Source organism: Macrotis lagotis, chromosome 2 (assembly GCF_037893015.1).
Source record: "Macrotis lagotis isolate mMagLag1 chromosome 2, bilby.v1.9.chrom.fasta, whole genome shotgun sequence".
Taxonomy (NCBI): Eukaryota; Metazoa; Chordata; class Mammalia; order Peramelemorphia; family Peramelidae; genus Macrotis; species Macrotis lagotis.
The window spans coordinates 139,612,387-139,627,440 of record NC_133659.1 but is presented as its reverse complement, the minus strand read 5'-3'; the positions used below and the strand labels follow the sequence as shown (position 1 = coordinate 139,627,440).

The 15,054-nt window shown below is 36.4% G+C and overlaps 1 protein-coding gene across 1 annotated transcript in view; it reads right to left on the bottom strand.

Moving 5' to 3' along the window:
• Positions 1 to 5,491, bottom strand: part of FH (fumarate hydratase) — a 29,721-nt gene extending 24,230 nt beyond the window's left edge. The window contains exon 1 of the mRNA XM_074222916.1: positions 5,363 to 5,491. Coding sequence (XP_074079017.1) covers positions 5,363 to 5,476 — 114 coding nt within the window. The 5' untranslated portion in view covers positions 5,477 to 5,491. The remainder of the gene's footprint in view (positions 1 to 5,362) is intronic.
• Positions 5,492 to 15,054: the final 9,563 nt, after the last annotated feature.

Sequence of the window (15,054 nt, the reverse complement as noted above, 5' to 3'; positions counted from 1 at the left end):
CTGTGTGGCCTTGGGCAAGCTACTTAACTCCATTTGACTTGCAAAAACCTAAAAACCTAAAAAATATATATAGTAGTGGAATAGACCAGGAACACAAGTAGCAAATGACCATACTAACCTGTGGTTTGATAAACCCAAAGACCTCAGTAAGAACTCACTTTGACTTATTTGTTAAGAATTTATTTGATAAAAAATTTCTAGGAAAACTGGAAAACAGGACAAAAACTAGGTATAGAGTAACATCTCTGGGCAGCTAGGTGGCGCAGCGCATAAAGAATTGGCCCTGGAGTCCGGAGGATCTGAGTTCAAATGAGTTGTCAGAAAGCTGGGAAACAATCTTTGTAGCAAGTATCTCTGATAAAGGCCTCATTTCTCAAAAAGTTGAAATCTATCTATCTATCTATCTATCTATCTATCTATCTATCTATATGAATCAAATATATAAGAATATAACCACTCCCAATTGATAAATGGTCAAAAGATATGAATAGGCACCTTTCAGATGAAGAAATCAAAGCCATTTACAGGCATATGAAGAAGTGCTACAAATCACTTGATTAGAGAAAAGCAAATTGGTATTATCTCACAACCATCAGATTAGCTAATATGACAAAAAAAGGAAAATGATAAGTATTAGAGAGATGATGGGAATACTGAGACACTAATGCACCTGTTGGTGGAATTATGAACTGATGTAACCATTCTGGAGAGCAATCTGGAACTATGTCCAAAAGGCAATAACTGTGTATAGCCTCTGATCTACTACTACTAGACTTGTGCTCAAAGAAATCATAAAAAAAGGGGAAAGGATCTAATATGTGCAAACATTTATAGAAGCCCTTTGAATGATGGCAAAATATTGGAAACTGAATGGATGCCCATCAATTAGGGAATGGTTGAAAAAGTTGTGGTATATGAATGCAAATATAATATTCCTCTGCAGTAAGAAATAAGGAACAGGCAGATTTCAGAAAAACCTGGAAAGACTTGTATGAATTAATGCAAAGTGAAATGAGGAGAATCAGGAAAACACTGTAAATAGTATTAGTAACATTGTGTGACTGATGATCAACTGACTCAGCTCTTCTCAGTAACACAAATATCCTGTCAGGATGGAAAAATCTATCTATATCCAGTAAAAGACTGATGGACTCTGAATGCAGATCGAAGCACACTTTTTCACTTCCTTTATTTTGTGTGTGTGTGTGTGTGTGTGTGTGTGTGTGTGTGTGTGTTTTCCCCTTTTGATCTGTTCTTTCTTTCACAATTGTGACTATTATGGAAATATGTTTTACATGGTAGCATATGTTGAACTTTTATCAAATTCCCTACTATTTTAGGAAGAAGGAGGGGAGAGAGGGAGAAATATCTGGATCTCAAAAATCTCGTAAAAATGCTAAAAATTGTCTTAATGTGTAATTAGAGGAAAAAATAAAATACTATTTATAACATTTTGCAACAGATTGAATGCTGAAATAGATATGAGAATCCAGCTGTTTTATATTAAGCTAGACAATTTGCAAAAATATATAAAACAACAGTCTTCTCATTAAATTTATCTGAAATACTTATTTTCCATAAATATATTTTATGTTAACATATGTTATATATATAATATAAAAATAAAGGGTTTATTATTTTAATGAATAAAATTTTAAATGATAGGTTTTATTTTCTATTAGAAAATATCAGTAGATATAAACCATACAAACAAAAGCTCTTTGGGTTCCTCAACAATTTTTAAAGTATAAAAGGGTCCTGAGATCAAAAGGTCTGACAATTGCTAGATTGGAATGTTGTTTTATTTGTAGTTTTGTATTGGTCCAAATTGAGTACTTTGGAGTTCAACAATATTCACAAATTTTATTGCAAAACAGGAAGTGGATAGATAGCACAATTCAAATACATCTATACATAAATATTCACATACATTTCTCAAATTCAAAATTAGGGAAATTTAGTGTTCTTTTAATACTTGAATACTCATAAAAATCCTAGATATATAAAATGTAATGAAGAAAGACATCAACTAAACAATTTCTAAGGTCCTTTCCAGCTCTATAAACTTCTGTTTCATAATGTCACTGTTACCAGAATTATTAGACATGGCCTTTCTGTAAAAAGAAATCTGTAAAAAAAGAATCTCAAAAAAATATGGCTGTGAATCCTAACAAAGGGAACCCTAGTAATGATAATTCATCTTTATGACAAGTAATGCTTTATAGTTTACAAAGTTCAAGTAATATCCTCATTTAACTAATGAAGAAACAAGAGTTCAGAGGTGAAAAAGGCTTATCTATGGGGACAGCTTCTAAGTGTAGTCATTAATAAATACAAGTAACACTTCTGTGCCTTAGGCATCATTGGTTTACCAAATAGTTAAACTCTTTATAAATTAGTACACAGAAAGGCAATGGGGTTTTTTCAAGGACAGTTATTAATAATACCACTCTTGATGATGATAATGATATCTGTCCTTCATTCTTAAAGAAGGTGATGCCATGACAAGTACATGAATTAGATGGGTCTCACTTGCTCCTCCAGAGTCATCTGGATTCAGACAGGGCCAGATATGAATCAGGGTGACTGGAAATGGCCCTGAAAGTGATTTGCCCAAAGTCACACAGCTACTAAGTGTCAAGTGTCAAGTATCAAGTGTCTAGTATCAAGTGTCTGAGGCTGTATTTGAACTCCTGTCCTCCTCTGAGTTGAGTCCAAGGCCAGTGCTCTATTCACTGCCATCCCTAGCTGCCCACTTAGGGAATAGTGAAGTCCTTAAATCTTTGCCTATGCCTTGCAAGGCAGATTCAAGTATTTAGCCAGGGAATCACCCTCTGGTACTACTCAAAATTAATAAGAAATGGGTCAAGAAGGATATTAAGAATATTAATTCTTAAGTCAGATATGTTGGGTTTGAATTGATTTCTATCAGTTATTAGCTGTGTGACTGGAAAAGTTGCAATCTTTCTGGGTTTCAGCCCCCCCCCCTTTTGTTTGCATTTTTTGTAAGGCAAATGGGGTTAAGTGGCTTGCCCAAGGCCACACAGCTAGGTAATTATTAAGTGTCTGAGGCCAGAATTGAACTCAGGTACTCCTGACTCCAGGGCCAGTGCTCTGAGATATCTACTGCACCATCTAGCCACCCCTTTCCTCAATTATTTAAAAAAAAAAGAGGATTAAACCATACAGATCAAGGTCTCTTCTTGCTTTAATTGTTCTAATCAAAAAATAGGTTTGAAAATCAAGCAAAAATGAAACTGTTAAGGATAGTTAGAAACAGCAGTCTAATACTTTGTATCACAAAGTGATGCCCACCAAGTTACAAAAAAAAAGCAATTTCAAAATAAAGTTTCTCACACAAATTTCTTGAATGAAACACCAGAGAAGACACAGAAACTGTTAATCAATAAGCACTTACCAAACCTCAAAGTTCCAAGAACTTTGCTATGTTTTGATACCAAGAAAGGTAAAATACAGTCCTTGCTCTCAGGGAGTAAATAAAATAAATTCTTTATGTACAATGATGATACAATCTTTCAATATTCTTTTGATAAATATTTTCTTTTTTAAAGGCTCTATCACCAAAATTTTAAACACATAAATGGAGAAATTAAAAATAAAAAGAAGTCATTCAAACAAATCAATCTGAGGTTGGAATTTTCCTCCAAATAGTAACAGCTTTGACATTTATATGAAACTTTATAATTATAAAACATTTGATATGATCTTATTTATCACTATCATGACATGACTACTATAAATTACAGTGTTTTTACAAGCAAGGAATCAAAACTAGGGTATTCAAGTCCCTTTAAATTCAATAATACAGTGAAAGTCTGAGAAAAACATACTGAGTAAAATAAAACTCATGATAAGTAATAGCTGGTATAGTATCAATAGGAACTAGCATTTAGATTGTACTTTACTAATATTCTACAAGTTAAGTTTCACAACAACCTTGGAAGGTAAGTGCTATTGTACCTAGTTTACAGATAAAGAGAACAAGGCGCAGAAATTAAGTGATTTGCCCGGGATCACACAGTTAATTAGTATCCAAATTTGAACTTAAGTCTTCCTGACTCCAAGTTCAGTGCTCTGGGTCACAAAATACTTTTTTTTATCCTATATATCCTGGGGTCTAAATCTAGATCCCAACATGATGGGATGGTGAAGCCCTTAGGTTTTAGTTTTAATTTTTTTAACCTCCTCCCTCAGATCAAAAAAAAAAGAGGGCACCAAACAGTATAAAATCATCACACACTTGCTCCTTTAGTTTTAGTTTTTTTAACCTCCTCCCTCAGATCAGAAAATAATAGGGCACCAAAACAGTTTAATAAAATCATCAAACACTTGTTCCTTTAGTTTTAGTTTTTTAACCTCCTCCCTCAGATCAGAAAAAAAAGAGGGCACCAAACAGTATAAAATCATCACACACTTGCTCCTTTAGTTTTAGTTTTTTTTAACCTCCTCCCTCAGATCAGAAAATAATAGGGCACCATAACAGTATAATAAAATCATCAAACACTTGTTCCTTTAGTTTTAGTTTTTTAACCTCCTCCCTCAAATCAGAAAAAAAAAAGAGGGTACCAAACAGCATAATAAAATCATTACACATTTGCTCCTTGAAGGACTCTTGTTACAATCCTCTCAGGCTCCCAGGTCTAGGATTTGGAAAGACACTTCCTGGCAGGTCACTTGGCAATCCTGGGCTGCACAAACCAGAACTCTAAGCACCATCACAATTTGCTGTGCATCTTCGAAACAGAACTTCCAAGTTTTTTAAGGAGAATGATAGGACGGGAAAGAGGAGAAAACCCAAGAGATATAAACGTCTAATATTTACATAGGAATGCAAAGGACTTTACAAATACATTATCTTATTTGATTCTCAGTATTATCATTATTATCATCATAATCATCATCGTCATTATTATTATCATTATAACAACATCCTCGTTTTACAGATGAGGAAATTAGGAAGGACAGAGCAGAGCAAGCCAGTCTGCGCAGACGCGCCCTATAAGCAGGGCCCGAAAAGGGCGCTATACGCCGGCGCATGCGCAGATACTCCTCCCTCCGAAGGCCTCTGGAATTATGGACCGGAAGGAGTCTGGGAAAATAATGACCCCTCACCCCAAGTCCGGGTCACAGCATGCAGAGAGAGCACCCTAACAACCTCCCCGAGCTCGCAGCCTCTATCCGGGGCCTCCGATATGCCCCGATCCGGCCGAGCCTAGCCTGGCTCGGCTCGGCTCGGCTCGGCTCGGCTCGGCTCGGCTCGGCTCGGCTCAGTCCACGGGTCTGGGGATGGGGTGAAGGTCATCGCGGCCTGACCCCAAGGGCGGCGGCAGACGAGCCTCACCATTCGAGCGGCGATCCGAGGCCTCTGCCGGGCGCAGGCGGCGCAAGCGGGGCCCAGAGGAGAGGGCTGCAGCAAGCGGCTCGGGAGGAAGAAGATTCCGAAGGAACGATACATGGTGCTCGCGCGTCGGGGGCAGATTTCGGGAGCCAGGACCACGCCTCTCTGGGGGCCGCCTGACCCCGCCCACGCCGCCTCTCTTTGTCTCCTCCAATAGGAAGTCCCCGTCCCACTGCTGTGAGGCGGGACTCATTCTTCTCGACCAATTACAAGACAGGAGGGCGTCTATTTCATTATTCTAATTTGCCAATGTTAGGAATTGTGGGAGTTGTAAAATGTAGCATTGGAAAAGGGAGGGGAGGGGCAGACTGAGGAACTTTCTAACCAGTGGTGGGTTCTAGAAGTGGTTCCTGTCAGGAAATTTGTTCAGCTGATTCTTTTTCTTATTGTATTTTATCTAAGCCTTCCCCCGCCCTTCTTAATTTTTCTCTTAAGAAAAAGACTTTTTTTTGTTTTTGGCAGGGGTGGGGGAGGGGCGGTGGGGTGGAAGACTGTCTTGACCTTTGTATCCTCTTAATGAAGGCTGATTGACAGGGAAGCTGATGAAAATACGTTCTTGTACTGAAAAATTTAAATGCTTATGGTGGTGGTTGGGGATGTTGGGAAACAGAAAGTCACCTACCTAAAATCTCCCTGTTGAAGAAAACTTTTTTGTCCTGACTCCTGATCATGCCTGACCTCTCTGAGGTCACTGGAGAAACCTCTTTTTATCTTCATAGTGTTTAAATGAGGCAGATGCTAAAAACAAACTCTCGGGGTACAGCACAGCTAAAATTCCAACTACTTCCAGAAGTACAGAGACTTTCCTTCCAACCCAGAAACCTCAGAATCATGTCTTTTGCCAATCCCACTCCCCAAAGCCCATTCAACAAGGATTCTTGGCTTACTCTCATACTCTCATTAACCTTTTAATGTTCTAGATAAGTCAGCAGAGAAGTGTGTAAGTGTGAAGTGAAGAGAGGGAGAGAGAGAATATATGGTTAAGACTAGGGTTATTTGTACACACACACACACACACACACACACACACACACACACACACACACACACACACTCTGTCTCTCTCTCTCTCTCTCTCTCTCTCTCTCTCTCTCTCTCTCTCTCTCCCTCCCTCCCTCCCTCCCTCCCTCTCTCCCTCTCCTACTTTTTTTGCCCCCTTTCTGGTCTTGCCTTTCTCCAAGTTATCTTAACTGGTTTAAATCTTGACCATTTCTATTACTTTGATGTTTCTGTAAGCTTCTTGGGCATAATTCCCTTTTGTTGATGTTCATTAGGTCTTGTTTATGTCTCAGCTCTAACAATTTTTCTCAGCAACATCTATTTCTTGACCAAAAGATGCTTGGAAAAAAAAAAAGACAAGGCTAGAAAATTTTAAAGAAAAGTCACATCTACCAAGATTGAATTCCAAAACTAACCTTGGGTCTGAGTCAATTGTTAATACTCCACTTTAACAACCTTTTTCCCCCCTGTTACTGACTTAAGATTGTTGAATTTAAAAGTTAGAAGGAATTTTAGAGTTGTGATCTCCCAAACTTTTTCAATCATATACCCCTAAGTTGTTTTTGAGTACATGACCCAGTGTATATACTACTCTACTAATAATTATTTACAATATGAAGCACATAAAAATGGAATTTAAAAGTATAAGAAATACTTTGAAAAGAATTTTTATTAGTGATTCAAAAACATTGCTTTCACTAAAATATTGTTTATGATATTAGTTAGTGAATACAGTGTGATAGAAAATGCTTTCCTTCTGCACTCTGACCCTTTAATCTACTCTTCCCTATACTTCCAGTGGTAGTGGGTCACTCCTGGGGGACAGACATCCTCCTGATGCCTAAACTCCTATGCTTTGTGAGTGGTCCAGTAGCTGCATCCATAAGACATTGTATCCTTTCCATCCTCCCTGCAGATGAACTCTCTTCCATGTGTGGTCTTCCCAAATAATTGTATGAGTTCCTTGAGAGCAGGAACTGCCTTTTTAAATTTGTAACCCTAATGCTTAGCAAAGTCCTTGATCCATAGTAAACACTTAATATATGCTTTTTAATCATTTTTTAAAATTTTGATTTAATGTTTTATGTTATAGCAATCCAAAGGTCTGATTAGAAGTTCAGTTTATTTTTATTTTTGATCAATAATATACCTTTATAAAGATACATAGATCTTTGGAATAAATGCACTTAGCAAATCATGATTTCATTTTCCATTCCATTATGTAAAGGTTTTTTGTATAAATTTGTGGTAAATTTCCTTCTTCCCTGATATCTATCAATTGTTCCTATAAAGTAAGTAGGTACTGCATTTTTATATTTTTAACAATAGGTTAAAATTCTTCATTTGGAAGATTATTAAATAGATTAAAATGTATATAAGTTCTATAAATGTGCAAATATGCATTATTACCTGTGACAAACTTAATATTGTTTTAAAGATTAAGAATCCAGGAAGAGAAGGTAGTAAATTGTCAGATGCTACCAAGAGGTCAAGAAGAATTAGGAGGAGAAAAGGCCTTGAGATTTGACAAGTAAGATGTCACTGTTAATTTGATGACTAGACACATCTACATATGTTTTGTAGGCTGAGGGAAGGAGCCAATAGACAGGAAAGACTGAAGATGCATGACGAGAGAGGATGCTTAATGGAGCAAGATCTTGGAAGCAGGAGGATCAAGAGTAATGTAAAAAGATTATCTTTGGCAAATAGTAGCAATAGAGTAGTAGAAAGAGTAGAAAATAGACTTTAAGACATTTTAAAATAATTAGGCAGAAACTGAAGGAACTTGACAAGATAGTCTCAAACTTCTCTGAATTAAGAAGCAAGATCATTTGCTGAAACCTGGGAGTGATGATCAACCTTAATGGACTTGCTTATTCCTTCAGTGCAACAACCAGGGACAATTTTGGACTATCTGAAATGGAGAATACCATCCGTTTCCAGAGAAAGAATTGTGGAGTTTGAACAAAAACCAAAGACTATTACCCTCAATTTAGGGGGAAAAAACTGTTATTATGTAAGTTTGTGGTCTCTTATACTTTATTTTTCTTCCATAAGGACATGATTTCTCTCTCATCACATTCAACTGAGATCAATGTATGCCATGGAAAATAATGTAAACACTAACAGAATACCTTCTGTGGGGGATGGGGCAGGGAAGCAAGACTGGGGGAAAATCTGTAAAACTCAAAATTAAAAAAGGCTTTTTAAAGGAAAAAAAGAAATTAAAAACAACTTAAAGATCATTTGCTGAGAGTATTCAAGGCAGGACTGTGATTGGAAGCATGAGGAAAGAAGAAAAGTTTAGAATGGTTGTTATCAGAAATGGAATTTTTTCAGCAAGTATTGCAAGTGGTCTGTAGTTTCTTCTTGTGCTTAGCATGTTTGTGGTGCTTGTTGTGGGGTAAAAGAAGGAGATTGTTTCAAAACTTATATTTTTCCACATTCAGACGAGGTAGTGCCCAATCATTTATCATAACTTAGAAAGAAAGAGGGAACACCACAATCTTAGCTGTGGAGATAAGACAGGATTGTTCGTGCTTTAGGGCCAAGCAAATGATCCTGGACATTGGACTGGTCAAGTGATATGAAGAGATAAATGAAAGCAGAAAATAGATTATTTTGGAATATGCTGTTTTAATGTCTATGCATGGACTGGCACCCTACTTTAAATATTTCAAATTAATGTAGTAACTATGCTTACTTTGATTGTCAGGTTGTTTTTTGCCCACAGAAGTGGATGAACTCCAGAGAACTTCAGAAATCTTGGTTGAAATAACTAGTACCATGGCCTTCTAGGAAGTTAGGAATTAGCTTACTACATTACAATATTGAGTCTTTTGACTTCACTAGTTGGCGTCATTCTTTAATGTTTAACAATTCTCTTGGAATGTTTTGAATCTAGTCAGACACAGCTCTCTTTTATTGACACGCAATATTGATTTTATCGACTCTTGCGGTTACTCCCCCACCTTTTTTTTTTTAAAGAAGCAAGACATTTTTTAAGATGATATATTGAAATGATCAATTGCATAAAAGATTTTGATGAATACATAAAGAATCTCATCCTATTTTAATTATAATGTAGGTATGGAATTTATAGCTCACTATTAACTCCTCTAGCTATCCTTTGCAGTAATCCTCTGGGACTCCAGTATTCATGTTGATATTACCTCTCTTGAAATTCCTTTATTTCAACTTGACTTCAATTCTTCTTTAATCTACTTGAGCCACATACTAGCATGGTCACACTTCATGTTTCACCCTCTCTTGGAACTGCATTACTTATAAAATCTATTCTTCAAAAAATAAAGGACCAACAACTTTGAAATTCTTATCTTTGCACCTTTTTTTACTACCTCACATTAAACTTGCTCTTTGCCAGTATTTTAACCTCTGATATAGTGAACTATCCCTGTTCTCCTAATCTTCTCTCCCACTCTGATTTTCTCCACATTTTCACTTGTCTTCATGATAAGTCATTTTAATATTTCAGTTGTGACTCCCCTAAAATTTGGAGAATCCTATTTGTTGAGAAACTTTTAACTCTCCACTTTACTGTTTTACACCCTCCATTCTTACCACAAAGCTACTAAACATTGCTGGAGAAAGTTATAAAATCAAAAGGAATTCATGTACTATAAATTTGTCTTTCCTTACCATATTTGAGCCATCATAATAATTAGCATTTATTTTTATAGCATATATTTATATATGTGTCAGACCTTGCATTATGCACTTTACTAATATGATCTCATTTGGTTCTTACAACCAGCAAGATAGGTTCTATTATCCCCTCCATTTTTCAGATGAAGAAGCTGAAGCAAATTTAAACGACTTGCCAGTATCTCAAAGCTATAATTATCTAAGGCCACATTTGAACTCACGTCTTCTGACTCTTTATACTGTATAATCTCATGTAGTTGCCTCCAAGATGCCTCTGTGACGATTGTTTCCTTATTGTTTACCTTATTGGCTTCTTATCTCAGTCACCACAATGACAGTTCCAAAACTTTTCTTTTCTCCTTTCACTGACACATGAATCACTCCCTCTTAAATATCATGCTAAAAGAACACTAGATTTGCCATCAGAAAATCTGTGTTAGATCCAGCTCTGAGGCTAGTTATTTCCTTCAGTTTTATTTTTCTTTTCTGTATGATGAGTAAACTAGATGGCCTCTAAATGCAATGTTAAATCTTTGACCCTATGATCTTTTGCTAATAGTTAATGCCCTATCCTAAAAAGAATAAGGACATCTCATGAATTTCCTTAGGCTCCTTTCTTCCAGTCTTTTATTATTTTTGTAAGGCAATAGGGTTAAGTGACTTGCCCAGGGTCACACTGCTAAGTAATTATTAAATGTCTGAGGTATGATTTGAACTCAGGTCCTCCTGAATCTAGGGTGCCACCTAGGTACCCCTCCTCCACTCTTTTTTTTTAGGTTTTTGCAAGGCAAACAGGGTTAAGTGGCTTGCCAAGGCCACACAGCTAGGTTAATTATTAAGTGTCTGAGGCTGGATTTGAACCCAGGTACTCCTGACTCCAGGGCCGGTGCTTTATCCACTACGCCATCTAGCTGCCCCATATACCACCTAGCCGCCCCCTCCATTCTTTAAAGTACAAAATCCCTCAATCAAGCACAGTCAGACTTTCATTCCCTGATTCCTGGAAAATACAGCTCTTATTGCATCCCAATATCACATTTGCTTTTTTAAAACGCATACTAAATTATATTATTCAATATGCTATGATATGTGCATTATGATATATAGCAAATATAATTTAGAATATTCTATGATTGTAAATTAAAATAAGATTCTATTCTATAATGATTAGAAAATATTCAAAATTATATTCTATAATAAAATTTATAGCTAGTATCTGTATAGTACTTTAATACTTCCAAAGGATTACATATATATATATATATACTCATTAAATTATCATAGCAGCCTTATAAAGTAAGAGCTTTTACTATCTCTATTTTATAGATGAGTAAACTGAAGAACTGAAGAACTTGCCCAGAATTTTATACCTAGTCAATGTCTGAGACAAAGTTTGAACTTAGTCTTCTTGACTCCAATTTCAGTTGTAGCAATTTTGTCACCAAAAAGTCTGTAGACTCATTGTGTTTGAAACCTATTAAATGTTCCTCTCCTTTTTCAGACAAATTTTTATGTAACCATTCCTTCTTCATCTTGTATTTGTAAATTGTAAAGCTTTACATTTATACCTAAATTGGATTCAATTCAATATTATCAACTTCAGAGCTCTTTTGGGATTCTGATATCAACCAGTGTGTTCCTTATCCTTCCTAGCTGTGTGTCATCTGACGGTTTAATAAGGAAGCTATCTCTGAATTTATCCAGATTATTGAATGTTTGATGGGATCAATTTAATTTCTATTATGTTGGCCCTACAAATTTATTGAATTTTCCAAGGTTATGCCAATGGTATGCAAGACAATGAGGAAAGGTGAGGGTATTCCAAGTTGGAAAAACTTTACATAAATTGTTTTTTGTTTGTTATTTTGTCTGTGGGGTGGAGAAGGAAACGAACATTTCAGGGCTGACTTTGTGACAAGTATTATCTCATTTGATCCTCACAACAACTCTAGGAGCTATTTTACAGTTTAGAAAATTAAAATGAATGACAGTTAAGTGACTCACCCATCTATTAAGCATCTGAGCTTGATTTGAACTGAGGCCTCCTGACTTCAGATCCAATACTTCCTACTGAGCCAGCTAGCTGCCTCTAAATAGAGTTTCTTGCTGAGGTATAGTGTGAACTAGATGGCTTCTGAGCTTCCTTCCAACTCCCAGATTTTGTGATTCTGCAACAGAGACTGCATGCCTGTCATTTTGAAGACCCTCTTATTTGATTTCATAAAGACTCATCCTGGGTTGGTAAGTGATTACTTATTTGTTTATTTATCTTTTTTAGCAACAGGAACTCTTGAAAAATGGTGCCTGAGTTTTAGAAGGGTGTGGTCGAGGGAGTACCTGCCCCAATTAAATTGGGATTCCTTCTCACTTTAGAATATCCCTCTACCAAGTTGGTACCCTTCTTCCATTGGTGAATTTCTCTTGGATACTCCTTTCTCTGGGTACTTGGAGAACCCAGGTCAGCAATCCTTCATTCCCTGTCCTTGTTACTATGCTCCTAACTCCTGAACTTCACACCATGGCCTCTGTACCAGGCACCTTCACCCTTCCCTGCGCTCTCCATCCTGAAGTACTGAAGAAGAAACTTTGGTATTTATTTTTTGGTCGAGGGTGGAAAGGATGTTGGGAAGTGGTTGTTAAGAGTGCTTCTTGCAGGAACTTGAAGAATGTTGGAATTAGTTAATCAATATGTGTTAAATATCCTCCATCCAGCTTCTTTTAGTATTGTCCCCCATTAGAATGTAAATTCTTTGAGAGCAGGAACTGTCTTTCTTCTTGCTTGTATTTATCTCCCCAGCTCTTACCACAATGCTTGGCATTTAATAGTAAGTGCTTAATATATATATTTTCTTTCTTGCTTCCTTCTTCCTCATTCTTCCTTTTTTTCCCCTCTTCCTTCTTCCTTTCTTTTCCTCTTTCCTCCCTCTCTTTATCCCTCCCATCCTGAAGTACTGAAGAAGCTTAGATATTTATTTTTTGTTGGGAAGAAGAAAGAATGCTGAAAGATGATGGTGGAGAATGTTTCTTATGGGAATTCTTAAGAATTTTTGCTAATCAATGAAACATGTCTTAAGTACTTAAAATCTGTAAGGTAATGTTGGGTAGAGAAAGATGTACAAGATGTTCGTCAATGAGTATATGATGTTAGCAGACAAGACTGTACTTTATATAATTAAATGCCAAATAAAGGATATGGACAGAAAGTACCAAAAGAGTTCAGAGACAAAACTGCCACTGAATTGAAGTGACCAAGAAAAAGCTTTATGAAAGAAATGAGACTCTAACTGGATATAGAAGGATAGTAGGATTTGAATTGGCAAATTAAAGGAAAGTATTCCAGGCTACTGAAACAATGTGATATGAAGGCATGAATGAGCTCCTATCATGAATGAGTAGTATAAGAGCTCAAATTAAGGCATATTAAAAGCTAAAATGGAAATGAAGGGTCTTAATTGACATGATAAATCCTACAGTGAGCTAAATCCTAATATAAAGACTCACACATAGTCTTAAAAAATTCAGGGCAAACTAAAGAACCAATGCAATATTTGGAAAACTAATTCTATCAAAAGTTCAAAGAGCAATTTTAGTATTATACAGTGTGTTGCTATAATAGGGAAAGAAAGCACCTTTCCAGTATCTTTCAGGTTTTTTTTTTTTTTTGGCAAGGCAAACGGGGTTAAGTGGCTTGCCCAAGGCCACACAGCTAAGTAATTATTAAATGTCTGAGACTGGATTTGAACCCAGGTACTCCTGACTCCAAGGCCTGTGCTTTATCCACTATGCCACCTAGCCGCCCCCTCCAATATCTTTCTATGATACAAAATTACCTATACCAGAAAGATATAAAACAGAGAATATAAATCAATGTCCTAATGAATATTGATGCAAAAAATTAAATATAGATTTGAAAATAAGCTATAAGAACATATTAAAAATAACAGAGGGAGATCCTATAGTTAGGAACATCAGTTCATCTCCCTAATCAAATCAGTTATAAAGTTCAGTAGTATGGTAAAGGAAGAACATTAGATTTAAAGTCAAAGGACAGGGGACAACTAGGTGATTGAGCACATTTTAGCTTTAATAGCAAGGTGGCATAGTAGAGCACCAGTCCTGGAGTCAAGAGGACCTGAGTTCAAATATGGCCTCAGACACTTAATGATTGTCTAGTTGTGTGACCTTAGACAAGTCACATAACCCCATTGCCTTAAATAAATAAAAACTTTTAAAAAAGTAAAGTCAAAGGACTTTGGTTAAAGCCTGACTTTACTAATGTAATCATAGGCAAGACACTTATCTCCTCTGGTAATCAATTTCTTTGTCAGAAGTTTCTCTGATCAGTATGAGCATAATTTCTTTCTGAGAAACTATTGAAATGTGGTTCAGTATCTTAAGGAAGTAATTGATAATTCCTGGTGGTTTCCAGTGATTGTTACTTCCCCCAAGGTCTAACTGAGACCCAGAAGCAGAGACTCTTTTTATAGGAACCACCCTTTGCACCTGCTTACATGGAAGAGCAGTATTCTGTTCAAGAATTTTCTCTTGCCCCCTCTCACAAGAACAACTGATGTTAACTTATGACCTAATCTATAGGATAGGTAGAAATATTCTTATATGTGATTTTCCCAGCTTAAGTGATGGCATCAATAGAAGCACATAGCAGAAAGAGTCAAATATTTCCATTCAGCCTACAAAGAAAGCTTATAGACAATATCCCTGATCAGGAACTTCTGTAGAGGGAGCATTTTGATGTCTTTGTTAGTGTCAACCTGGCATCTGGGTTCTTAGCCTGTATACAGAGAATTCCTGAGTAGTATGTTTTATTTTTCTTTTATTTTTTGGATAGGGGAAAGTTACAAGATAGTTTTATGACTCAAACTCCAAATTAGTAGGTCTAAATCCTGACCTCCTTGAGAGAGAAGAGGCTTTGTGCAGAAAAAAGAATACCCAGGAAGCACTTGGTAGTG